This window comes from Numenius arquata, chromosome 13 (assembly GCF_964106895.1).
Source record: "Numenius arquata chromosome 13, bNumArq3.hap1.1, whole genome shotgun sequence".
NCBI lineage: Eukaryota > Metazoa > Chordata > Aves > Charadriiformes > Scolopacidae > Numenius > Numenius arquata.
This window is the reverse complement of record NC_133588.1, coordinates 19786414-19814298: the sequence shown is the minus strand read 5'-3', so window position 1 is coordinate 19814298 and position 27885 is coordinate 19786414. Positions and strand designations below refer to the sequence as shown.

Sequence of the window (27885 nt, the reverse complement as noted above, 5' to 3'; positions counted from 1 at the left end):
CTGCAGACTCTGAACGAGTCAATTCTTGCATGACCAACATGGACTCACACGCTTCCTGGCCGTTTGTCAGCGTTCGTGGTCAGCCCTGTGCTGGTGTGCTCTTACCCAGAGAGAGCACAGCTCGCTGGTGTAATTAGCATAACTAATAGCCTTGACAGTAGCTCTCTTGGGGCAGAGGAATTGTTTACTTTTTGCTCGCTCCCATGAAAACTATTTACTCTGATGGCTACAAATTCTAGTAACGTGGGTTTGGTGATGTCCGTCTATCTGCACTCCTGTTTCTAAGACAGCTCAGGCGGTTCCTGGATCGTGTTCTTGGTGCAATCTACTTGAAGGTGTGGCCTTAGGGGTGGCACAGTGCATAAAGGTCGCTTTTATAGGATGAGTCAGTAAGTAGGCAGTTGACAATTTTCAAACTGTTAAATATTCCCATGTTAATGAAATAAGATCTTTGTTTACAAACCAAAGTTACAGTTTTAAGGTGCTGCTCGTTTTCAGCAAGGTGCATATTTTAAACAGGTATGACCTATTAAATGTGTATCTTTAATAAAGCAAATAGTTTACTTTTACAGAAGCTTTAAAATACAAAATGTACAGTTCCAGTTCCGAAGCGTTGGCTATTCACAAGGAGCGCTGCAATCAGGGTAAGTTAACTAAGCACCAGACCCTCGCACTTGGCAGTGTAAGTGAAGTTTAATGGCAAGACTCGTTTGCCAAGTGCAACAATTCTTAAAATGACCAGTGTTCAGAACAATGGGAAGCAAAGGACAGAGTAGCACCTACGTGGTCACAACGCAGACAAACTTCCCTCGCTTTCACCGTTGGCTTGTGTCCGGCCGGAAACTTGCCAGCGTTTGTCATTATGGATAAACTGCAAAACCTAGAGCAATCGTTTTGGCACTTGTTAGAAAAAGTTCAAAATTAAAGAGTTTTCGTTAACTTCCATTTTGGTCTTAGAACGAATAACCAGTAAGTACAACCAAATTTAGGATTTAATATTAGATCTAAATGACAAGATTTAGGAAACTCAAACCCATTCATCAAGTTAAATAACCACTAACGTTTTCAGCAGAAGGTTTTCAAAATTATAGTAGTACAGACCATTAACAATTTACAGACAGAAGCCACACTGATTGTGCAAAGCACATTACTGTAAAAAGTCTATGTACAGCAAACAAACCTCTGTAAACATGGTGAGTGTGAAGTCTCAGAAAACATGGTGACAATATCATAAATACAGGCAACATTGGCATCCGCAAACAGCACAAAAGGTAACGATCTGGGCCTGCAAATACAGCCCGTCACCATACAACCAGAAAAGGTGGATGGGCTTTAAATACCCCAATGTTTAATAGTTTTAGTGTTGTGAATACTTTTTTTTTTTATTTATATATATATAACGTATTTATTTTTTGGTATCTTTAGATATAGATGTACTTAGTTTGTAAAAACAAAAACAACAAATGTGCTTTATCTTCATTGAAAAATTATGTAGTTAGAACTAATAACCCATTTTACTAGTAGTTAACATATTAGAATGATATGACTTAAGAAAAATACAAAAATAAGATTAATACTGTCAAAACTCTTATACCAGAAAATATTGTGGTTTTTAGACTCTTTCAAAGATGAAATATGAAAATTTAAATAAGCTCTAACTATATAAAGAATCTTCTGTAATCTCAATTACTATACAGTGGGATAGCTGTACATATTGTTACCATTGTTCTTCAGTTTTTAAGCACCAGTCACTCTCCCGGATCCACTTTGGTTGGAAGATTATTCCTAATTCCACAGGTTCACTTAATGGCACATATTGACTGCAAATAATTACTTTATCCTTTTAAAAAAAATAATGTTCTTTTAACTAACTGCTACCCCACGTTTCAGTTTAGCATCTTCTGAGCCAGCTCACAATTTTTCATCGACTGTAGCATCTGAAATAAGACTTTAAATACACGCGAGTAGTCTCTGGGGCTGTACTGTCACAGGCGCGAGGAGCACTGTGTGGATAACGCCCTGGGCCACGCGCGGCGGCGGGAAGCGGGGTACTGATCCCGTTATCCACACAGATGCCACCTGCTCCCAGCAGCTCAGGGAACGTTTGTCACACCAGGCTGAGCTGATCTTCGCTTAGAGTAAGGGAACTACCACAAAACTCGGCTTCCCAGCTGCTTCTGCGGCGGTTCCGGGAGGAGCTCGCTCGTGTGGCACACGAGAAGCTGCTCTTGCACTTCAGTTTAAAAAAAGCTGCCCCCTGCCCCCGGCCGTTTGCGGAGGAGAGGAAGGCTTTACAGCTCCCCCCTTAGAAACGGCAACGCAGCGTTGAGCAAAGCGACCGCTATGTATTTGCTTCAACCTATTCCATGTGTTTCAGGAAGATGTTTAACTATAAATCTATATGAAAAATAGCTATAAAATACAGTGTTTCTTGTATGGTAGTCCTTCAGCAGTTCTTTTAAAAAAAAAAAAAAGTTTTGAAAGTAAAGGCAATATACACGTTTTTAAAAGCATTTCTACATCACAGTTTTGGGCTGTTTCATGTACACACACACACACACACATTGGCCACATTTGCTCAGCACTGTAGGTCAGAATTCATTAGTCCATCTCACCCAGACCCCCTCCGTTCCACGTTTAATGAGAGAACCGGGACGTAGCCCGTACGCGGCTGCGAGACAGAGTCTGTGGAATCGGCGCTTGGCCCCGTGCTGCCCGTCCCGCTCCCCAGAGCCACTAGTACTGGTGCAGGTACGACGGTCTGCGCTCGTGCTTCACCGGGAACGCTTTAAAGCCCTTATTGATGTGTTTGTGCTGGGAGGGCTGCGGCTGGGGCTGCTGCTGCTGCGCGTAGGCGAAGCCGGGGGACATCCCCGCCGCCGGGGCGCAGTCGGTGGCAGCCGCCCAGACCGGGGACTGCAGCATGGGCATGGTGTCGCCCCACTGGCTGGCGGGGCTGCCCAGCGGGTAGAGGGAGCTGCTCTGGCCGGGCAGCGCGCTGGGCACAGAGGAGGTGTGCTGCCAGGGAGCCTTCGGCGGCCAGGTTTTGGTTTTGTTATCCTGACAAAACAGAAATAGTTGGTTTGGGGTTTTTTTGTTCGAATACCAAAACAGTTTTTTGAGACAGTACTTAACACATCATCTACCCCTTCCTTGAGACATTTTCAGAAGATTAATTTGTGTTTGCAAGCAGCATTAGAATATAGCTCTCAATTCTTAGAATATTGGCGTATCAAAGAACTTGGTTATTTACTTCAGCACATTTGCTTGACACACAGTAGCCCCGCTCTACGTCAGTTTCCAGCAAGACATGTCATAAATCTGGTGATACTCCAGTTTTCTCCGCACAGACAACTAAAATTGACTGTGTTCCCTCTTTAGCTTGAAATCTTTGGGTTTGTGGTAATTTCTGCTACAAGGGAAAGAGACAAGTGATTCCGATTTTAATAATTAAACTCGGTACCTCAGATAAAGGCACCTAGTACTACTTGAGTGGAGACGGTTTGGGTTTTAGCTGAGGTAAGCAATCTGGAGGTACAGATGTTATTCTAGTTGTTTTCCTAGTGTAAACCACCCCAAAATGCAAACAGGAGACATGACTAAGCCAAGCTGTTTCAGCTCACCTGATTACGGTCCTCTGCTGCGGAGAGCAGAGGTGGCGAGGGCAGCGTACTCGGTTCCTGTTCCCCACTGCTGTGTTTTCTGCCCGAAGAAAGAGTGACATTTACTTTTTTTTTTCTTAAAAAAAAAAAAAAAAAAAAAAGAGTCACCCCCATCAACCCACCGCTGGCATAGACCGTTCCGCAGTTCAGCCTGTCACGCTGACAGCCTACAACCTGCGCTGCCCTTCCGTCCGGTTTTGTGTGGTTTTTGCCAGTACCGGTAAGAGCAGCAGCGCAGAGAAGCCCATCGCGGAGCAGTGCCCGAGGCCTGGCAGCACACACCCCTCTGCAGAGGGGAAAGGACGGTGGGCGAGGCTTTTGCCCACTTCAAAGAAATCTGCCAGAAATTGCCTTTTTCTTCTGTTACCTGCTCCCATTTTGGTTTTGTCTCTTTTTTTAAAAAAAACAATTCAAAGATGGTGTCTGAGGCTTCAGAAAGAAGCGTCATCCAAAACAGATTATCTTGGAAGAGGGAAAGCGTCAGATCTTTTCTAAACACACTGAGTTTCAGCTAAACACCGGCTCGTTGCACAGGCGGCAGTTCGTCTGAGGTGACGGCTGCTCACACAGCTCAATTTGGGAATGAATCCCTAGAGTTGAAGTCGGCTCCGCTGCACGCTGCTCACACCACCGGTGCGGGACACAGACTGGCGCTTGTAAAGCTTCCTCTAATTGGCAGGAGCTGCGTCTGCGTGGCCACTCAAACACCAAATCAGAACCTTGGGCAGGGGGTGTGTGTCCGTTACTCACCTCCTCTGCTTCACCGCCGCAACCAGGTCTGGCCCTGAGAACATGGAGAAGAGGCTGTCTCCATTAGCTGAGGAGGTCTCGTCACTGGAGCTGGCCGAGTCCCCCTGTGTCCCAGACCAGCTGTTTGTCACGTCGCTGCAAGAGAAACCTCCTGTCAGTCCTGGTCTGCACAGTCCTGCTCCGGGGCACCAATGGAAAACGTGCCAGTAATACCAATACTTCCACTTCCCTACTTCTGAGTAACACCTCACTGCTTTGTCTCAGTCACTTTGTATAAAGGTTACCGAGCTAATGATATGAATTCAAAGCGCCTCTCCCGGTCAGGAAGGAGGAACGGAGACTCTTGGGTTTGGAATCACCAAGCGGGTGACTCTTTCATTGCAAACTGAGCTAGAACACATCCTTGTCCCAGTGGACTTAAGCTCTCTTGGGAATCACAGCTAGTGCGTCATGGAGAAAGGGACGGAGGGGTTTGAAATACTTCTGTTATAATAAACAGTTACGATTTGGAAGAGATGAAGGAGTAACATACTGCTGTAAGGTGCTGCGGGATGCCCTACAGAAGCCAGATTAAGTGGCTTGCAGCTGGAAAGCTGATGCTTCCATATCATCACTCTTCATCAGAACTACATCTTAAAGGTTTTCAAAATACTGAAAGAAACCTATTCTCAATGAATCTGCTATAAATTCCTCCTTCCCTCTGAGCTAAAGGAAGCATCACCCAGTGTCAGTGCTTGGGAATCGGTGATGGTTCACATCTCTCACTCTCAACAGAATGACGCGCGGCTTTCACAGCCGCAGCAGCCATTGGAGAAACCCACCCCGTATTCCCACCTTCCGCCAAGCCGGAGCGTGGAACAGCCACACACGATGGACACGCGTGGGCTGGCGAATCCCTTACCCCTCCGTGAAGTACTCGGGGAAGGGCCAGGTTTTGTGAGGGTCGTCGGGCAGCGGCCAGTTGCCCCGTGTGCTGCTCGGGCGCCGGACGTGCTGCGCCTGCCGCTTCTGCTGCATGGCCTGGTTCACCCCAGCCACGTAGCGGGCAAATTCCGGGTCCGAGCCAACTGAATAAAAGAAAGCAGGAAGTCAGTTGCTGACATTCAGCTATTCTGACTGCAATTATCCCCCTTGTTTACTCCTTTGGGCTCGAGCATACCCACAACAGAAAGTAATTCCCTCACCGATAATAAATGCCGGACGACAGCTGATACCTCTTCTGGAGCAGGGAAGAACACCGAATGTGGAATGTTTTTTAAAAGTAGGTACGCCCCATCCATACATGGTGAACAGTAATTCCCACAGGGAAGCACACCTTGCCCCTTGCATTCCATCAGGGAAATGGTATTTGTCACTATGGTCACGTCTATACACCGAGAGCTCCACTGTCCCGCCAGCACACACCGACGGAACCAAAGCCTGTACCTTTACCCACGCTCAGAGAAGAAGAACCTGTCAATAATTGTAATTGCAATGTGATTTCCAGCCACGCTGGCATCCTGCCGCTTCCCTAAGTCCCTGGCAGACGGATCATATCACAACACACAGCCCAGAAATTACCCGCTTCCTACAGAAACTAGACAATTGCAAACACATTCTGATCCTGACCGGCAAAATATTTCAGAATAAGATTGATATTTACATTAAAAAAAAAAAAAAAAAAGAGTAATTCTCAAAAATAAAAATTATTCCATTCTTCAAATACCAGATGCTTGGGAACATGTAAAGTAAGTGATCCAGTAAGTGATGAGCCTTAATCCAAAAGTGTTTTAAAAGCTCAACTGATCGGAGCAAATAATTCCTGTATTAAAAAGCACACTACCAGGAGTCAGTGTAATCGAGCTTCCGCAGCTGCTGTTTCTTTTTGCCCTTTTTTCTTTCTTTTTTTTTTAATCTGACTGATTTCTGGAAAACACCTGAACTGCCTGCCCGGCTCAGACACAGAAATGGGTCTTTCAGGCGGGGGCTTCCCTACATCCCCTGCAGCGTGCAGGAGAAAAGTTTCCCTGTTTTCATTCAGCACATTCACAAAAAAGCAGCTCCTCAATGTTTCATTGGATGTAAATTAAAACAAGAACGAAGAGAATCGCTTGTTTCTACACATTCTTTATTACATGATAAGGGACAGAGCTCTCCGACAGCTGGACAGAAACAAACCATTCCCACTAATCCTTTTCCTGGAGAAACAGCTTTCGGGCAGTTTAAGGTGCGGCTGGAACCCAGACAGATCCCCACATCTAAGTTCAGATTCCAGAGAGATTCCCAAGGGCATGCAGGTTCTGTTTCCTACAGGGAGCATTAAGTGTTAAAATCCCTGTTATATTCAAGATAGCAGCTTGTGCTGATTTTTACCTCAATAAAAACCTATCAGGTAAACAGATTTTATCTGAGACGGTTTTTACTTTATTCTTCAACGTCTGTGAAAGTAATTCCAAAGACCCAGAGGTATCAACATTCCTTCTACCAGTTCTCACTACAATGTTCCTTCATCAGGTTCTTACAGACGACAGAAGTACTGCAAAATCCATTTTGGGTAGCTACTTAAGTCTTTGACAGGAAAATCATCAATTCCATAAATTCTTAATTAAAGGCTCTGTACTACCCGAACTGGAGCTTACACTGAAAATTCCTCTACCACAGCCCAACCCGGCAAGTCACATGGAGAAAAGTTACCTTTCCCATGGAAAAATCTATTTGATTGGAAGGTTTTTTGTTTGGGTCTGTTTTTTTACACCCCAGATGTGTGGAAAATACCGTTTACTTATCACTTCAACTGTAGGAACATAGACCCATCTATCAGATATTGTTTATCAACTCAAATAAGTCACCTTTTCAGAGTATCGCTTCCAAAGCCCTCGATATTTGTCACACCAAAAGGAACAAACCACGTAGCTTTATGGAGATCCAAAGGAAAACACTACAGAAATAGAAGGGATTCAAAATACTAAGAACGCTGGTCCTTCATGTATGTGCAGTTTCTCCCCCGCACATACACGTGTGTGGTGCTTGGTGAAAGTAACTGTATCCCTCCTTAAAGGTTGTGACAATCCTTAAGTATATGCCATAGGTGTGTTTAAATAAGATGATGCTAATTCAGACCTACAGTTGTTAAGAAGCTTTTGATAACGGAACTATGATGCCTGTTTTTGCCTTATGAACTCCACTCATCTATCAGTTAAGCTGACAAAGTAACTGCCATGTAATTATGAGTCAAAGGACCTGGTTTCTGAGAGGCCTTTGTATCCTAACACACGCGTGTGCAAACACGGGGAAAGGATTCCTGGTCTGAGAAAGGGTTTTCCTGCTGTGGTGCTGCCTCCCTCCAGGCAGTGTTATAAACGTGCACACAAAGGTTCTGGAGCGATGTCCCAGGCCAACAGAAGTTATATTTAGGAGAGAATAGATTTGTAAGTTTTCTTAGTTTCTGCTACCAGAATTCATTCGTTTCCTCTTAGACTCTCCAGTCCCTTTCACAGTCGTTAGCTGTTGGCTTTTGGCTATAACATTTTCTCTCGCTTCATCTCTGTCAACAATCCTTCTGCATTTACAGATTGTTGGGGGTTCAGACAGACCTGGCAAACCACACAGCACCTGCTCCTCAGTCTCTAACCCCTCGGCATCCAACCTTTTCCCTGCAGGAACAGGAACCAGTATGACTCCCGCAGAACTGCATAGTGTCGGAGGGGAAATGCACGGGTGTGGGAAAGGTGCGGTCCGGCTGCATCTCCCGACTGCCAGACTGGGGACGAGCAGGAAGGATCGTTGCGGGGAGAGGTACAGTAGATCAGTTTAACTGTTCAGTTTTAAACAATTTTAGAAATTAACAATAGGAGGAACATGGTCTGTAAGGATCTGTTTCAGTACTCTGATGTGGTCCGTACAGGAAAGCTCAGAACTACTACAACTGGGACAAGAAACAAGGAATTCATTTCTGTTGTTATTTATTAATGAAAATGTCTTGTACTTTAGTTCACCCTCTGTTAGAAAGGAAAAAAGGCACATATATAAATACCTGCTTGCCTCTGGGAGCACGCTGGCACCTGGTGGATAGCACTAGGAAGTGACAGTTATTGCCGGCAATATTTAACAGTATTCTTTGTAAAAGGACTCTTATAAAAACCATAATAAAGGAAAAGGCACACACCTGCAGGGTCAAAAGGCAGGATTTCTCCCAACATCCCAAACACTCCATCAGTTTGGTCACGATTTGGCCACGTGTTGTTTCTAGGTCCTTGTGGTTTCTGTCCTAACATCTCCGACATCATATTGTCCATGTAGCTGCTCACCAGACCCAAGCTGTACAAATCCGAGCTTAAATCTGAAAACCCGGGGTTGTTCCACTGGTTCATATGGGACAATCCAGCCCCGACAGCCTGGGCTGGCTGCTGGGAAGAGTTTCCCAGCCACTTGGCAGGCACACGCTGCTGTGGTCCGATGGGCTGAAGCAAGTGTTGGTAATACTGCATTTGCTGCTGCTGCTGCTTTTGGGACTGCTGCTGCTGCGACAAGCCCTGCTGCGGGGGATGCAGCGGTGCGTGCGAGACCGACTGCGGCTGCTGTTGGACCGCTCCCGACTTCTGCTCTGCTGCTGCAGTGGATGCAACCGAGTTCCTCCTTTTCACCATCGGAGAAGTCTGCTGGGATTTGCCCATGTTAAAACCAGACAAGAAATCGATAACATCTTGCATTTCTTGGTCAGTTGGTAAATTCATACCTTTGTCATCCTTGCCATCATCCGGCTTGAAGAAGTTGTCCCGTCTGTCAACTAGGAACCCGTTCACTAACTGGTTATTTGTGCTCTGGACTGACTGCAGCGCATCCGCCGTCCTAGGAAAATTCCCGATGTTCAAAATGCTTTGTAACCGCGCATCGATGTTAGCGGGCATTTTTGCTTTCTCCTCTGAGCTGGAACTGATGAAGACGTTTTTGGAAGGTGTACTGGGGATTGAGTAACTTCCAGTATTACTCGTACTGGTGCAGGAAGTTTTTTTTGTAAACCGTGAAGTCAGTTTTGAGAAGGTCTTCTGTAGACCACCTGAAGATTTGCTGCCGTTTCCGGATGGCATGTCAACTTGGTTCCCGAAGTCCGAGATCTCCCGCTGTAACTGGATCTGAATACAAGGCAAAGCCTGCTCCCTGCATCAACAAAAACACCCAGATCAAACCATCCAATACATGACTGAGGGTGTGCTTGGGAGGAAAAGGTGTATTTGGAGAACAGCAGGAACAAAGCCAAAGATTGCCAGGTTCCTCAGCTACTTCTTATGGCAACAACGCAATTATTACTAGTGTTTGCAATAGCGTTAACTACTTTTTTTGAATTTTAACTGTGCTTCAAGACCTAAATGGAGATTAATTTATTATAATGATAGGATGAGGGGTAATGGTTTTAAACTGAAAGAGGGGAGACTGAGATGAGATCTGGGGAAGAAGTTCTTTGCTGTGAGGGTGGTGAGAGCCTGGCCCAGGTTGCCCAGAGAAGCTGTGGCTGCCCCATCCCTGGAAGGGTTCAAGGCCAGGTTGGAGGGGGCTTGGAGCAACCTGGCGTGGTGGGAGGTGTCCCTGCCCAGGGCAGGGGGTGGGATTGGATGGTCTTTAAGGTCCCTTCCAACCCAAACCATTCTATGGTTCTATAAATCGAGTATTTTTGCAAGAGGGAAACAAAGACTTTTGTATGCTTGGATAAGCTGCAGATTGGTTTTTAAGAGGACTGTGGTATCTCTGTATGTACCCACAAGGTACCTATGTAAATGACCCATTCCTAGCTCTCAGTTTACCCCCTTCTGAAGCCCTGGCACTATTCAACCCCCCACTAGGGGTCTGTCGGCACCGAGGGCTGTGTTTAAACCAGGGAAGCAGAGCATGAGGCTCGGGAAGAGCTGTACCTTCCCTCCTTCCAACGGTGCGTGTCAAACACAGCCGTGTACAGCACGTCCACCAGCCCCAGCGTCTTCTCGGGATCCAGACTCCTCTGCAGCAAAGACATTGTTGCCGGATCTTCTTTCAGACACCTGAAATCATTAAGTTGAACTTAAGAATCAACATGTTTATTTTCCACAGGAAGCAGTTTTACCAGAGCAGTCAGGCTGTCGGGCAGCTGAGGAGCCCCCCAGCAGCAGAGCAGAGAGGTGCCCTCACCGCCGTCGGCAGGCGGAGCTCTTCCAGAGCACACAGAGCCCGCCGCAAACTGCTCGCCAGCACTTCAGTTCATGAAGAGAACAGAGACGTGCCAGTTCATGCTCTACAGAGGGATTAGAGATTATTTGGGTAAACGAGTCCCCTCGTACTTCTGGACGTGCCACTGGTACCATTAGTGACAGGCTCCCTCGTGAAGGCTTCAGCTGAATGAGCTGCCTTGTACTGAAGTTCTCAACACTGAGGGCTCCCAAGTCAGAGAGAAGGAGGAAGTGTTCTCATTCCACAGCATAGTTCCAAAAGGGAAGAGATCCTCACCTAAGCTGCAGATTACTCCTACCATCCTTTCCTAGGCAGCAACTAAACTGGTGGGAATGGCATCTCTGGCACCACAGAGCTCTGCGGCCCATGACAGCGCGGACAGAGCAGCTCGGGGAAGAAGGAGCTAAAGCTCTCACACTCATCTCAGCTAATTCCTGGCCTTCCTGAGGTACCGGCTGTGAGGACCTGCCAGGGAGGAGCATAACAGGAATACTATTGGATTAATTTGTTTTTTAAACCTTCTCTTTCACCATCAAGCTTCTACTCTTTCTTTAAAAGTCTGTTTCAGTGCCTCTCTTCTACTGCCCCCACCAGAGGCAGCACTGGCACAGACAGTGAGGGACAACTGTCAGCAACGGTGACATTCTACCAGTTCCGGACAGAGGAACTTAAGGAAGATACACCAGAGTTGCGTAGCTTTCTCTCTCCCATTTGTAGTGCAGTACTTCCCCGATATATTTCAGCCACAGCTATCAGTACAATCTGCAACACAGTGTTTTTATTTACCAAGTCGATGGAACTTGCACCACGATTCTGGATCCTTCTAAACTTATCTGAGGAGCGTAGGCTTCTTTATTTTCAATCTGTGCTGTGTCCACAACCACCTAGGAAATAAATGAAAATAAAAGGGAAATGATTTTAAGAATTAGTTCTAGTTATTTTATTACCCCCGTAGTTAAGACGCAATTGTTTCAGCTCCCTGCCATGCTACAGGTGCAAAAAATAACCAGATAAAAACAAATCCAGTCACAAAATAGTAAGTTGATTTCTATTTTAATATCTAAAAAAAGAAAGACTCTAAAATGATTAGTTTGACATAGTAACCTGTATTTCAAGGACTTCACTCTTCTCAGTTGCACACTGTAGTTACGCATCACAACGTAGTTACCAACTGCTTTACCCAAGAGCTGGCAGTTATCGATGGCTTCGTCTAACAGCCCTTACCTTTGAGAGGTTTGGCACTATTTCTACTTTAATAGCTCCCCAACACCTATTTATCAACATATTTTAAATTTAACTTCAGTGCACGGTATGGTACAGACATAGTCTGAAACCCTTCACAGAGCTCACAATTCTTAACACCCCCCACTCTCTTTAAATTACAAAATCCCACAGCACCGTTTCTCTGTTCTACCCAACGGAACTGTACTGTTATTAAATCCCTTTTACATGAAGGGAAGAAAAGGGACTGTTCAATTTGCTGAATTCTGAGCCTTCTGTAAGGCATCATGAAGATATATGGAAGATGAAAGCCTTGAAAATTAACCTTCTGTCATGAACCTTTCTTTTTATGGAACTGAGAAGGAATGGATTCACTTCGGCTTCATTTAAAGTTTAATACCAGTGATAGTAAGTTCCATATTTGGTTCGTGTTTTCTGTTGTTGTCCACTCTCCTGGGTTGGCCTTTTTCATCATTTCCATAATGTCCTATTTTGGTCATGCTGAACCAGCAGCTTTTTGGCAGCAGTCAGCAGTTCTTGCTCCAGTGACCAGCAGATGCGCTGCACCATTTATCCTTCAAATGGCAAAAGTGCTCCGGTAGAAAGAAGCCTCCAGGGATTTAACTGGCTCTTTTGCAATCATCCTACACTGGTTCTACTTCTAATGGTCATCTATTACTGGTTATGAAGAAATGTGAAATATGAATAATGCTGGGAGTCTCCTCTCCCTCTTGCTCTGACAAAACCGTCCAATGACACTGAAACACAATTATTTCCCACCTTTTAGATATTTTAGCGTAAGGCCTTGGTTTTCCTCCAGCTGACTCCCAGCATTTTCCCCAGTTTATTCAAACTTGTAAAACGTGTCCGAGCAGAGTGACAGAACGCCGTGCTATTATCCACCCAGGGAAATGCCTCTCACTTAATAACAGGGCAACTCCAGGACTTTTTTTCCTTGTATTTCTACCATTTTAATTTTGTGTAATTTGGTAATCTGTGAATCAGATGTACTGCAATATAATTAGGATAAGCAGAGATGAACTTAGGAGTGATCTTTCTCAGCTCCCAAGAAAAATACTGTCTGCATCCCAGACCTGGAAGCCAGAACTGAGACACTGCTGTGTGCAGGCCTCTATCAGCTTCTGGCGGTGGTGCAGGGGCGTGCTCATGGGCTGGGCTTTCTTGGGGGTGACTTCCCCCCTCCCCATCTTTATTTCTTCCTTTTCAAAAGAAGTTTAACATTTCTCAATGTTTGGTCAGAGTTGCAGCATCTGGGATCTAAGCATTATGAGATGATTTAGTGCTTCTGCAGCACATGTTGGGTTTTGCTACAGGAAGATGCAGGAGCACAAAAAGAACATGGGTAGAGACTCAGTTAAACCTCTTCACGGCTTTGAATGAGGCCGATTCAAAGCTTTATTTCCACTTATCTTCTGAATTCAACTATTTTAATACGTTACCTTTATTCAAACATGGAGATTTCTTCAGCTGACCCAAATCTGAAAATATAATTCTTAATATATATGCTAAGGTAAAAACTGCATTTTTAAAATTCTTATGTTAAAAAACTGAAGCCTAAAATAACAACACCGATTAATTCATATCTCATTGTGCTTTCTGCTCTTAATTAAGAGTTTCTTCTTAAAAAGCACATGGCAAGACAGACTAAAGATAGTGAGACTGTCAAGTAATGTTCTTTTTTAAATTTGGCATTTAAATGACAAATTTACACACAATTCTGCACTAATGCAGCCCCACTTAGTTTCTAAAGACTAAGTAATACTTAGTAAACTAAAGTAAACCAAAGACTATGTAATACTGTCCCATGATTCATTTTAGACAAAATAAACTTAAAATAAGCACAGTCTCCCTCCCCGCCTGGTGGGTGCTCGGAGGACGGCTTCCTGTGCATCACCCGTCTATTGTTCTGGTTCTACAGGTGCTTCCTCTCCCGGCTCCGCCCAAAGAACGCTCCAAAAAAGCAAATCACAATTTCTCAGCAGTGCAGGAGGCTACACACGGGCATAATTGAATGTCGTAAAAAAATTATGGCACATGGTTTATAAAGAAAAACCTCAACCTTCCCGCCCTCCCAAAGTGTAACAAATCAAAGCGGGAATGAAGGAAGGAGAGAGAAGGCTCGCAGGGATTCTGCCGTGTGCAGAGCTCGTTACTCACCCTTTGAAGAGAGAAACCTGCTACTGTCAGAACCTGAGGTTCATGCAAAAATCTCTGGAGACATTCATGATTCAACACAACTAACATTCCTTCTATCAGCACTATTGTTTGGGAACCTGTGTAAGGACGTTTTATGCTGACAACTCTCCAAATGTTATGATAAACCCGAAGAATTATCAGTGCTTTAATTACCAGCAGGTCTAACTAGTTATGTCTAGACAGGGGGACACCAGATTTCCAGACTCCTAAGTCCCAGTGTGCCTCGGGCCATTCCCCAGATCTCACCAGGGCAGGACGTGGGTGTGCACAGCACCGACCCCCCCCGAAAGGAAAGGAAAGCAAAGGAAAGGGTGGGAGGCACAGCACCCTCCCAGTTATTTCTCCTCCAGACACTGGGGAGCCAGGAACTCCTTGCACAGGGCTGCTGAGAAGAGGCCAAGAGAGAACCTATCTCCTGCCCCTTGCTGCTGCCTCCCAGCACCCGGCCAGAAACCACAGCAGGTGAAGACACAGTCCCACTTAACCATCTCCTTGTCTCTAGTTCTTCTTGCACTTGTTAATATTTAATACATGTTTTCCTTGAAAACGCCTAAGTAGAAATTGGATCAATCCTACTATTCCATGGTTGCTTTCTCTCCTTACAGAGATCCCACCTTCTTACGCCTCCCTGGAAAACTTCTTACACAAAGCTGTGAATGCACCGTCTCCTGTCCTTAAACCCCGCCATGGCAGGGAAGCAAGGATTGATGGCAGGGTATGGTATTGATGGTCTGTCCCCTTCTTTACATAAGAAGTCTGGTCAATTCCAGTATGATTTGAACCTACTTCTCTAACACGTATTTAATATTAAGGGAGTACCTAATATCTGGTGTCAAAGGAACACTAAGGTAGGAATATCTGACAAATTTATTATTTACAATTTATCATTCACCATTATTGCAGAACCTATTAATGGGACCAAAGTGGTACCAAAATGTTTTAATGGTACCGAAAAGCCAGTATGGTTTAATGACCTAGGATGGAAGGTCAAAATCACTTAGTCAGCTGTGTGATTTGTTTGAAAAATGTGACATTTACAAAGTAAGTAGCAATATTGGTCCCTTCATCACAAATTACAGTTAGTTGCAGAGTCCTGATGCTGCCATCACCTTGAACAAAGGGTCAGGATATGACTCAACAAGAAGCGTTTACCTCACTGCAGGGTAATGACTCAAACAACACGGGAGAGAAGCGATCAGAGGCTACGCTGTGCCTTTCTGCTTGCTTTTCCTTCCTCTCCTATTGCATTCTCGCCCACATTTTATTTGTCCAGTCAAATGAAAACTCACAGTAGTCCAAAAAACGTTGGGTCATGAACAAACACTTTATTAATGACGGGATTGCAGTAATTAGTTATGGGAGCACAACTGCATTTTCTTATCGGAGTATGTTCCCAGCACCTGTTTTTAGCAACTGTTTGGACAATGTAAAATCCATGGGGTTTGTTCTAAAGAGCACCGTGTCTGCAGCGAGGCACCGACTGGCTCCGTCTGGCAGCATCGCCTGGTGCAGGGAACTTCCTGGGCTATGGGCAGGAAACCCAGCTTCCACTCAGAGAGGAAATGAAAACAGGGCAGTTTTTAAAGCTAATCTGAGAGAAGGGGGGAAGGGGTGTTTCTTTTTGACATGATCATCTATAGATTTGAAAATTCTTTCTATTACTCTATGAATTAGTAGTTTCATTTCTTGTGTACTCTCTAATAACGGAGACCACGAAGTACACAGCACATTCTTCTGCTCCTACCAACTATGGACACCGGCTATGAACTTGCATTCTACGAGGATACATTTTGCTCATAAATCAAGTCAGCTGCAGCGTTAACAGAGCAACGCAAAGACATTGGAAATTCATTTCCAAACTCTTTAAAATACCTAGTTTCTCTTCAGCATGTTTAAGTAGCCCTTTTTTTTTTTTTGCTAAGCCTATGGGTAGTCACTCACCAGTCCAGCTTGGCCAAACAGGAGCTGTACAGCAGTTTTGCAGGCTCCTCGCCAGGTGGAAGGACAGACCTGGTTGAGGACTTCAGTGACAGGAGAGTCGTCCCGCGGTGTAAGTCCATTATGGCATCCAGCCTCCTTAATCAGCTGCAGCATTGTGTGCTGGAAAGAGTCAGTAACACTTTGTCATGCTAAAGACGGGATTCAGAAATGCTAACCCCAACATCCACACGCATTTATCATTATTCTACACATTTTCCAAAACTCATACTGTCTGTTACCTGCCAACAGTCTCATATAACTAGAAGAGCTCAACTGCAGAACAGAAACACAGAGGACCTCTGCTACCTGGAACACAATACTACTCCAAAGTCATGAAGAGTATATTTGCTTATATTCTTGCAAAATGGTTTAATCAAAACTACAAAAAGCACTGCAAAGACAACAGAAAAGCAGCATTTTGAGCTGTGGATTGTTCAACTGTTTCAGGGGCAAGGAACTGGGCTTAACTAAAAAGAGAAATCCATGAAAATGCTGATTAAAATTGCCCAAATTACTTCTGAATGGACATATTTTCCACTCCTTTATACTGAAAATAGAATTAACTTCTCTACAACTTTTTTTTTTTTTTTTTTTAAATTGATTAAAGTTTCTTAAGAGACACTAAAAGGAGCTTTGTTACAAAATGTATTTTCAAATTCGTACCTTAGCACTGGAAGGGTCTGGGCCAGGCTTATTTAGGTACCTAAGAGGGTAAAAGCTCTGAAGGGCATCACCTGGTTGGGGCATCCACAAGGGCACACCTTCCACTCTTTGATGCCTAACCAACCTATTTTCAAAGAGTTCATGGAAGCTTCGTTACCTCTTGGACTTCTCCGCTTCTGTTGGATCGGACTGAATTTGCCCAGGTGGTTAAAACGTTATCAGTTATGGACCTACAATGTTATCAACATCTTGTTTCCACAGGAAGCCAGGCTAAAAATACGCACTTTTAAATACAAGTTCAGCACTGAACTTCTACTGTAGTTGTTCTCTGAGTTTTAAGGGGTTCTAGTCTTTTTTTCCTTATTTCCCCCCACTCCTGTGGTTAGATTCAGGGTTATTACCGTTTTCAGCTTCAGGTTTTCTGCTGCAGACTCATTAAAGGATATTCCTTTCAGGAACTGGGATCCGATCTGCACAGGAACAGTGGGCAGCTCACATTGAATGGGCTGAGGTGGAGTCTGTCTCCTGCCTGTTTGCTGGGCTTCAGCTTCACTGCAACAGCCCTGCAATATACAGCAGATCAATTACAAGAAATGAAGATATTAGAAAACCTAGTATGAGTCACTTTTTTTTTTTTTTTTTTTAAAGTAGTTATTTTGCAGGTTTGGAGGGATGAAAGGGAGTGGGTTTAGCAGATCCTACCTGAAGACTCGCTTCAATAGCTTTGGGGTTCAAGTGGAAGCCAGCCTTCATGGCATATTCGCAGTGGCCTAAGCTCTCCAGAGCCACTTTATACGCCTGGTGGGAACAGAAGGTTGAGACAGAAGAGGGGGATGAGCAAGCTGTGGGTGCTGCGGCTGCATGCGTACACAAGAATTGGTACGTGGATTTACCCTGCTCAGTTCTATACACACACGGATCATAAGATTCCAACACTCAAACACCTCGTGGCTGCCCGTGGTACATATCGCTGCAGTAACACCCTCCTTCCCCACTTCATCCCTCCCCCAGGGGCTGTACCACCCGCACGCGAGAGCTGCAGGCTCACAAACCCACCTGCAAAGCACTGTCGATTTTCATGTTTAGCTCTTTGAGCTGATGTTCAGGGATTGCCACACTCTGTGAGCAGAAAAGTTGCTGCACTTCAATTCCTGCCAAACAGCCGTCACAGCCTCTTTCTCGCAGTCGGGATGTGGCCTGTCATGTAAAATCAAAATCCAAGGTGAAGAGGTGCAACGTTAAACCAGGTCAAGCTTAATTAAATTTTAAAAAGAGCAAAAAAAAACCCCTGAGTTTAAAACATTATAAAGGAGATGAGAAGCAGCACTTGGTGGAAAGGATCTAGAGGAGATGATTAAACCTCTTACTAAACAGCTTATTAAACATCTACTGCTATGTTGAAAGTAGAAGTCTCCCGTAATCTGTCTGGCACATGGATACAGGTGTTGGCTACCAATTTCACATTGTTTGCTGTTACTATTTCAGCTCCCTCCCAGGACTGAGGATCCTGTTCCACAGCCCCGTGATGACAGAGGAGGGACTCGGAACTTCAACATAAAGGTACTGCCCCAGAAACAGAGGGTACCTTTACTCATGGGTACAGGCACTCCTGTGTAGAGAAGGTGGTGTATTTTATGAAATTAAGAGTGATTACTGTGCTGCAATTTGAGAAGAGCTATCCTAAACCCCCACACAAATACTTATTTTAGTCAATCATAAAAATTAGAGAAGTTTCTCCTATTATTATTCTGGAACTAGGGAGAATCTATATTTTTCTCTTCTCCTCCCCATGCACATTTAATAAAGGATTCGATTAGTGCAATACTTGTACTAAACTATTTCAAAATACAGGTTTTATTCTCAGAAATAGCTGAAATGGGTTGTTAAGGAGGTACCAAAGAAAGTTAAGGTCCCACATTCTGCAAACCTAAGTTTAATTTTAACCACATTTTAAACAAACTTGATAGCAATTACAGGGCATTTCTAGAAATTGTAACACAGTTCTAAGGAACCAAGTATATTAAACGTAAAATTAACTATTTTTATGCAAAAAGGAGTAAAGCTATACCAGGATTAGACCCATTACAATTATCTGTAATAAACCTAAAGGACTCCCAAATCCCATTTTATCCAGTGAAATAAATTTATGCTGCAGTAAAACTTACAAATTCCTCTGCATCCCTAGTTCTGAAGGAAACCCGTTTGCTTCCCTATACCTTGCAGATGTTAGCGGATAAATGGCAACCTTGACAAGAGTTCCAGTCAAGGCGATTAACCTGTCCGTGGGGCTGCCAAATTAGACTTTAAAAGCACATGCTCCGAGTTACTTGAATTTAAGGGAACTGGGCACTCAGTGATCTGTCAGCCTGCAGACCTTGGCAGTGCAAGGGAAAGCAGAGAAGCTCATACAACTATTCTTCTTTGTGAAGGACTTTTTTTAGTGGAAAAAGTGAGGATTCTGCAGATTTAAGTGTTTGTGAAAATACAAGCCCGAGAGTGGTACATGGAAGTAATTTGATTGACATTCCAGCTATTGATGGATCAAACAACATAAAGCTTAACAGTCAAGCTTTATGACTTGTCTTAAAAGTTATATAAAGTCTTAAAAGTTATATAAAGATTTTTATGTATAAAATACAATTCGTGCTCAAAATTTAAGAAAAATGGACATTATCTGAATTATTTTTATCAAGATTTTGCTCTGTTTTTGCAAACGCTTGCTGTATGGGTTTTTTTCACGTTCCCTCTGCTGCCAAACCCCATTTGATCATTGTTAATTCATTACTAATAACAGAGAGCTGTTTCCACTGTTTTTGTGCTCCTGAGGTACAATCGTACCACAAAGAACACTTCACACAGAGTGGAGACAGTGCAGTCACCAAAAAGGTAAAGCAAGTTTTAGCATCAGAAATTAACTGCACCAAACTTCAAATGGAGCATGTCTTTAAAATCAGAGATTTTCTTCCTTTATTAGAGCATCCAGCCTGAGCTGAGGTTTCACTAAATGTAACCAACATTTCACTAAACACAACGTCACTGCAGCAAGAGCTCCGTACCTCTGCTGCTCCCCTCCAGGACCTTATTGCATCTTCCAGCTCATTAGTGGGGCTCACGTTTGAGGCTCCAGCCCCGCTAACGTTCTTTCTCTCCTGTGCTACAGCCTCAGCAAAGCAAGAGTGTGCCACCGGCTGGACCTTCTGCAGCGCCTGGGACAGGAACTGGAAGTGGACCTGCATCACCGTCAGGAAACATCGCCCCAGGACCTGCAGGAGAAGGAACAGACCCTATTCAAGCAAACAGAAGATTTCATGGAAGCCTTTGGGGTAAGAAATTCAGTTAAAATCACTTTTTTTTTTAATAAAATAACACTTTGGATCATAATATTTAACCATTTACTTAAGGTAAGGTAAACAGTGAGTGAGCGTTGATTTCTGTGAATTAAGGGGAGATCAGACTGACCCCATGTCATTTTCACTTCTGCACTCAAGCAATGGTTATCTGAAGGATGAAGAGCTTGTTAAGTTACTTACCAATATCGAGCACATGAGCCAATACAAAAATGGGAGTAGCCTATTACAAGGACAAAGTCAACAGCAAAACCCACTTGCACATAGAGCTAGCGGAATTTATGCTAAAAGAAAAAACAAACCAAAAAGAAAATCTGAATCTTTTTAAAACATGATCATAAAAATCAGTAAAGTTTAATCCAGCAGTTTATCTTCCAAGCAGAGCAATAACCGGTACCACGAGAACCGTTCTGCCACACAACCCAGTGGCCGCACGGTGCTGTTTTTAGAACACAACAGCGACTGCCGACGCCGACACAAAGCTGAGCCCCGTCGCCTGCATTGTCTGACAGGAACTGCTAACGCGGGCACAAACCTTCTCTCCAGCGTATGGCACTGGAATGGGACGTGTAACCCTCTCGGGAGGCCAAGGGCTGCCGGTGCCACCTGTGGGGCTGAGGGCAGGGACAGGTGCCCACCTCCAATGGGCTCTGCGTCCCCAACCTGTCCCCTCTACCTCTCTCTCTCACCAATGCTAATGGCAGTTACGGCCAAGGACAGACACATGCCCCAGTTACTCCACACCAAACACAGAAGGTGACACCAAGGGGATGCTGAGGTGTGGGAAAGCTGATGGAGAGCAGCCACCCAGGGGGACACCCCGGCAAGAGCAGGAGGGCTCTGTCACCTCCCAGGCCACGCTCTCCTCAGAGGACCAAAGTGTACACCGAAGCATAACCACAATGCAGCAAAGAAGCAAGTATTTTCCAAATGAGTGCAGAAAGTATTTAAAATCTATTGGAACTGTTTTCTTTCTTCTATGCAATTTGTCACACAAAGCAGTTCAAAAATATATATTTGACTTTGATTTATTAAAAAAGACTCAACTTGAATTCCATTTTAGGAATAATTCATAAAATACACAGATAATGTACAAAGCCATCGTGCCTTGGAGCAAATAAATCGTCTGGCTTATTTTCAGCTACATTCTTCTGGAATAAAAATATTCAGACACAATGATGTTACTGGCAGGACTCTACAGTCACAGGACAGTTATATGCATTAACTATCTCCTGCAGAAGAACCAGTGGTGGCAACGCTTTCTTCCACAGCATCCGGACTCCTTTTGACATTCCATTCTGGTTCAATCACTTCCCTTCTTTGTACAAGGCATAAAATTAAACATTTTTGGTACTTTGACTGACCTCTGAAAGTGGAGTGTGCCTTATTAAAAAAAGGCAGTCAGCAAATGATAAAATGGAGAAAGCTCCAGCTTTTCTGGCTATAAGATTAGAAAGCTTGATAAGAAAACTGCAGGAAAAGACAACAGGCTGAGTGTTTCTGTGTGCGGAGAATGCAGCTCTCAGGGGAAGAAGAAACTAGGACTCATTAGGAATTCCAAGCCGATTAAGTTCCAGAGAATATTTAAGGTACAGAGGTTGAAGTTTCCCCTGCCTGGGAATAATGCTCAAAATAAACAACTGATTTAGTTTTTAAGTGGCAGCACACAACATTCCTGGTATAATTTACAATGTTAAACAGTGAAGATAAATGGTAACATCTGCTTTGCTGAACTTCTGTTTTGTTTGAAAAATAATCTATTTGTGTCTCGCTCAGAAATGGGTAAGGATGGTTTTAACTGCTTAAATAAAATCCAAGTGGTGGAGGATTTTTGCACTGTTAAACACTCACTGCAGATGCCAAAGTCACTCTGCTTTAAAAGTTCACTTGTGGAAGATTTTCTTCCAAAGAGCTGACTCTGTCTTAATTGTGGGAAAGAAGAACAACCGCCACCAGTTCAACACACAGAGCCAGGGCTGGCCAGCAGCTCCCAAGGAGCATAAAGCCTTATACCGAATCTCTTGTGAAATCTGCAGAACAGTATTAATGTATGGATGCAGTTTTTTCACAGTTAAGACACCACCATTTCTTTTTCGAGTTTATTTTTCCCTACTTTCCACGTGCAGAAGTGTTTGACTCTCCTGCTTTCAACTATAATAAGAACAAACCAAAACCTAGAGACTGTGCAGTAGCCCAAGGTGAACTGGAATCATCACAGGTGTCAACTAGTGAGTTTGACTTGGTAGCGCTGGTGGTTTCTTAATCCATTTCTTTGAATCATGAGCTCTTCAGCTTGCAAACGTTTTGTCCCAAGAAATACAGCTCTAGCAGTGATGTCCCTACCCTGTCACCAGGCAGGACAGCGCTCTCAGCTGCTTACTGACCATACCCAAAGGAACCTGCCATCCTGTCCAGGCAGCTGGAAGTAAAGGGAATTTTCTGGGGAGGTCTCGCCTCAGTCTTCCTTGTCTCTGCCACAGGGCATGAGTTTAATGAAACTGGGAACGTACCAGGAGGAGCACCAGCAGGAGATGCAGCATTAGGTCACTCTGTCCCATATTATCCTCCTCATGGGGGCACACAATCCGCTTTGGAATATTTTGCTGGCCAAAGTGCACACATAAAACCACCAGATTTCATTGCTGAACAGTGATGCCACACAAATTCCCTGGCACGCCAATCTTGTACAGCAGATTCCTCCAAACAGAGCACTACCACTAATAAAGTTAGCAAATAACCAGTGTCAGTCTTCCAGACTTGACACAAACACTCACCTGCAGTTCCCAGTACCATTTTATGTAGTAGCTTCTTCTCTTTTTCTTTTCTTTTTTTTTTTTTTTTTGGGGGGGGGGGGGGGGGGGGGCAGGGGCTATTTCCCTAAACAAACCAAACTCTGAAAAGACCTAAACACCACAACATTCTTATTCAGTGGTTTCCTACAACCCTCATATCCCTTCACAGAGTCCTCACTGGCGCTGAAGAGAGCAGGTTAAAACACCAGTATAATGAAGGGAACAGTGAGGTACGACTCCAACTGGTGCACCAGATGACGAGATAACCCCCTTTCTCACATATCCCTGGAAGTGGGCAGAATATTATTCATTTTCACTATGTAGCAATGCCCTGCAGCTCTGAAGAACAATCTCACAACCAAACCCCCTCCAGGGCAAGCCACAATCCCGCTCCCTGACAGAGTCACCCACCAGATAAACAAGATCCCAGCAGAGGCTGCACCTTCACACCTCAGTATCAGTGGACGGGGCAGCCCCACAGACCCAGCCCTGCCGAGAGCCAGCCTGAAAGCCCAGGAGTGATGATAATCGGGTATTGACAGCTACTAAAACGCTCACCATAATTTAGCAAAAAAACATTTAAGTGATAGGCATTTTAAAACTAAAAAGTAACAATTAAAATGTAATACAAAACTATTTCTAAAGACAACGCTAGCAGATCTGAGAGCAGACTGAGAGATCATAGACCAAGATAAGAGTATGTCATTCCAGCCAGCTCCAGCATTTTCTACTGATTTGAAGCAGCTTTTTGCTGCTAACAGTTCCTCGACTCAGAAAAGTCTGAACTCAACCCCTGAAAATCACAGGCAATATAATAATCAAAAAAAAATATTTAAATTGGGCTTTACAATGTTTGCTAAGAGAGGCCTACATTTTTTATTTACTCAGATATTTTTGCCCCACAAGCTTCTTATTCAAAAATATTCAGTTATTTTATACTCGTAAAAGCCCAAAGTTATCTCCATTTAATACAAAACAGAGTGTCCAAGCAAATAACCTGTGCCCATTGGTGCTTCCCTTTTGTGCAAGAACACAAGGGGTACATCTCTGACATTGCCACCACTTCCAAGGCCACGCACAAGCTCCAGGGAACTAAACCAAGACTCACCCTTTGTATTTTGCAGCACTGAGGCTGCTGTGAAGCTTCACAAAAGATGAGGAAATAGACAAACTTTTGTCCAGTTTGAAATTCCCACCCCCCCGGATTTCCTTTAACACTTTTATGAACAGAAGCAGAGTCTTAGTGCATTCTTCCGGCTTACAAAACAATCTGGAACACCTAACATACCCCTGATTTCCAAGCTGTTCCTCACCCAGGCACAAACCACCTGAGAATTCTAAGCTTTTTGAAAGGGGAAAAGGAAAGGCAGAAAATAAAAATCAGCATTTACATTTCTGAAATTAAGCAGCCTTGGGAAACTCCATCTGTTACCGACACTTTGATCAAGAGAAGTCCCCTTCTTCCACGGATGCTGGCCGACAGCTCGGCACTAGCAAGCTCTGTTCTGCTACAAACCCAATAAATTAAACCCCTCTCCCACCGCTACTGCAGTGCAGGCTGCACAGCCCTTTTCAGTCCAAACCCAAGGCAGTGCATGTTCATCAGAACTGGAAGTCTTCTTGCTGTCACCTTCCCTGAGCCCACTAGACCAGATAAAAACCTGTGGCACCTCAGAAATGCTATCGTGCTCTCCCAAATTTCTGAAGCCAACCCTGCTCTGCTTATATTTCCCATTCTTCCTCAAAACACACAGCCTTTGTTAAGGAGACTTAAGAAATGTACCCTTTCTTCAGCTGGGCTCAGGCACAGAAGAAGCCTCATTCTCACGTCCTTCCCAGGAATTTGGGGCTCTGTCCTACTAACCCTCCATGAGTTACACCCCACCTCCCGCTGCTCCCACAATTCCACAACCATCCCTCAGATGAGAGGCCCTGGAGCTCCCATTCCTAGAATATTGCTGAGCTGCCACTCAGGCACGGGACCACTCTCAATTCCTTCTCAGAGCTGGAAGTTCTTTGTCACCTACTAGAGAAGCTGCAAAAGCACCTTCAGATGCTACTGTATTTCCCAAGGGAAAACGACACCGCCTCTTACACTTGTTTCCCCTGGTCAGTGCACTCTGATGAAGTCAGGCCTTTTATACTTTTCTGCTTCCATTGCGAGTTTTTTAATCCTGCTGGTAGTTTTATGAAATGTTAGCTTTTTTTATACATCAGGGGAAAAAATAAACAAATCACACTTTTTTTTTAAAATTATTATTTAAAAATGCAGCATAAATAGCTCAGTCTTCAAGTGACAGCCAAGCAGAGCAGGAGAGGCTCCCCAGAGGTCATCCCACTGTCCCAACCAAGGAGCAGTTTCACCTGGGTCACTTTTGGTAGATGCAGGTTTAACCTGTTCCATAAATTCTTCCTGCTGGAGGCTCCCTGCCCTTTACAGCACTCCACCTCGCTGCTTCACTGACATTGCAAACTGTGTCCACAGCATCTAATACGAATCTTTCCTTCTGAAATTGAAGTTCATTACTTCTCGCTCCACCTTATGTGGCCGTGAGGAACAGAACGCTGCCATCTCGTCTGGCAGCTTCCTACACACCTGAACAACTCTGATTTTCTTTCTCAGTCCTCCCTTCTGCAGAGTCAGCCTGTCCAATCTCTCCTCTGAAGTCCCGTTTCCTGCATGTCTGATTCCTCGTGCTGCTCTCCTTGGGGTCTCTCCAGCTGCTCACTATTTCTCTACGTGCAACAGCAGCAGTGCACGGTTGGACTCTTGCGTTTAAGGCCATAGTAACCAAAGCAAAGAGAGTTAAATGCTTATTTCATGGCTCTTGCAGGTTATAGTCATTTTAAATACATGACAACTGCCTCCTGGCACAACAGCAACACCATTGATTTATTATTTGCAGCCGCACAACACTGACTCCTACTCAGCGTATAACTACCATAAGCCCCAGAACTGATCTTCACAACTGCTGCCCAGTGGCCTCCACTTGGGAGTCTGAAAATTTCTATTTAAATATCGTAACATCCAGTTTTCCCCTCTGATTTCCATCCCACTTGGAAAACTCATTTGTTCAAGTCAAGATTATTTTTAATTCAGCAGCTCTTCCAGCATACTCATATCATGAGTACCAGCACACTCCTATCATAGTTGCAAGTCAGGCATTGTAAATACTTTTAAGAAGAAAACATAAGAATAGAAGAGTTTCTCTTTTCACCAGCACTGCCCAAAAACACGAACAAGGCAGAGAGCACTTTTGGTGTACAAGTGATTTTGAAGAGAAGACCAATTAGAGAGTGTGACACAAATTCCCACGACCGACAGTATCCCCCCAGGTAACCTACCTCAATGTCTTGTAGGCTGAACTCCTTTTGATCTTTAAAGTTTGCAGCTCCTGCACTCAGTTCCATCAGCATTTTTGCTATTTCTGGTTTTATTGCTGCTGTGAGTCGACTCGCTGCTTCCATGACATGTTCCTGCACGTCTTTCAGTTGCATAGCTGCCTTAGAATAGTGCGAGTTCCTAAATACGCTGCTGAAAAGCTCGGTAAGGAAAGTGCTCGTACGGCAAAACACATTGAGTGCATCCAGGTATTTGGAGATTCCCTGCTGGATGTCGGCGATGGGAGTAGTGTGGGAGACGGGGTGGCCGCAGCTGCCCGCAGCGGCCGAGGAGACCAGGGGGGACGCCGGGGTGGTGGATGCCAGCGGCGCGCTCAGGGTCCTGCCCAGCTCGGGCATCTGATACTGCTGGTGTTGCTGCACTTTCTGCTTGGACCCGCCAAGCAAAAAGCGCCGCTTATAGTCCATTTTGCTTTCTTGTGCACTACAGCAATACATAAGTGAGTGCTTGTCCAAGGATTTCTCGAATTAACAATCACTTGTCAAATTCCTTCCTCGAATATAGGGTTACGTACAGTAACAGCGGAGGACTGTGTACATAGGTTTCACAAAAGGCATTTCAAAAAGGCAAGCGTCTGTATAATCTGTATCAGCAGTGAGAAAGGCAGCAGATTTGCTGACTTTGTGTTTTCAGTGTTCGGTGCAGCCCTGCTGCAGTTATAAACTGTACTCAAAAAGCAAGCTGAAGTTATCTTAATAATGCTCTCTCTCTCGCGTGGTGTTCCGCTCCGCACACAGAAAAGCAGCGCCGGAGCAGAGAAGTTATCGCCTACAATGTCTTCATGAGCATATTATTGTCACTTGCTGTTAAGTCTACAAAAGTTATTTTTGTCAATGCAAATAATAGTTTGAGAAGCAATACCTTAATACGATTTCCCCATTAGTAACATCAGGAAAAGTGGAGCAAAACACCGATCAACAGCGATTATAAAAGCAGTGCAGAGGCTCCTTCCTTGAAAAAGCAAATCCTTGTGTCAGCAGATCAAGTATCTTCAAATGTCTTGACAGATCCAGTCTGCCAAATTGGTTACTAGTAGTGTCTCTTCTTAATACCGGAGGGGGGAAAAAAAAAAATCTGGACTCTGCTTACAGAAGACTTTGCAAGTATAAGCTATTAAAAATTAGAGTGTTTATTATTGCAAGCCTTCTTCCCTTTTCCTCCTTTCCTTCTTTGCTGAGGTAGTTGTTTCCGTTGTAACATTAAGAAGTGGTGCTTCCAGACTGCGTTTGCCCTCAATTGGAGACTCGGAACAAAAATGCACAAATGTACTTGTAAGGCCTCTAGGTCATTTCCTGTAGAGGGAAAAAAGAAAAAAAAAAGTTTGTAGCGTTATGGAACATAAAAAATGAGAAGGTTTAAGATTTTAACTCCCGCAGTGTCCGAGGGTACCTCTCTGGGCAGACCTTGTCAACAGGCAAGACAGAAAGGCAGGGAGAGATGCAGGGACAATTTAAAAGGCAGCGACAAGTTGGTGTCATTCTGTTACTAAACGCAACACTGCTGAGTATTTCCTCACTAATTCTCCCACCCCTGACTGTCAAACTTAAGACTACAGTTAATCCCCAGTGCAACCCATACACAGTTAAGAACAGTGGAAGGCTATTAACGCAGAGCTCAGGGGGAGTTAATTACATTTTCTAACCTCATCCTTTTAAAATAATTTAAGAATTAAG

The 27885-nt window shown here is 44.2% G+C and overlaps 1 protein-coding gene across 1 annotated transcript; it reads right to left on the bottom strand.

Annotated features, from left to right (window-relative positions):
- Positions 1–412: 412 nt before the first annotated feature.
- On the bottom strand, positions 413–26649 carry GARRE1 (granule associated Rac and RHOG effector 1). The gene is made up of 13 exons (XM_074157997.1): positions 26155–26649; positions 19727–19933; positions 17727–17867; positions 17373–17468; positions 17072–17233; positions 15969–16127; positions 11376–11473; positions 10298–10423; positions 8557–9548; positions 5314–5479; positions 4413–4577; positions 3624–3702; positions 413–3060 (listed from the first exon to the last, which is right to left on the bottom strand). The coding sequence occupies exons 1-13, from the start codon at positions 26647–26649 to the stop codon at positions 2737–2739; spliced, it is 3210 nt and encodes a 1069-aa protein (XP_074014098.1). The 3' UTR covers positions 413–2736.
- Between the last annotated feature and the right edge of the window lie 1236 nt (positions 26650–27885).

What these genes read in the sequence shown, in the direction of transcription:
- GARRE1 (XM_074157997.1), bottom strand. Translation starts at nt 26,649, where the DNA reads ATGTATTGCTGTAGTGCACAAGAAAGCAAAATGGACTATAAGCGGCGC. An exon ending in CTATTGAAGCGAGTCTTCAG is followed by an intron (nt 17,234 to 17,372) that starts GTAGGATCTGCT and finishes TGTATATTGCAG; the next exon opens with GGCTGTTGCAGTGAAGCTGA. An exon ending in TGTTTGGCCAAGCTGGACTG is followed by an intron (nt 11,474 to 15,968) that starts GTGAGTGACTAC and finishes TTTATTTCCTAG; the next exon opens with GTGGTTGTGGACACAGCACA.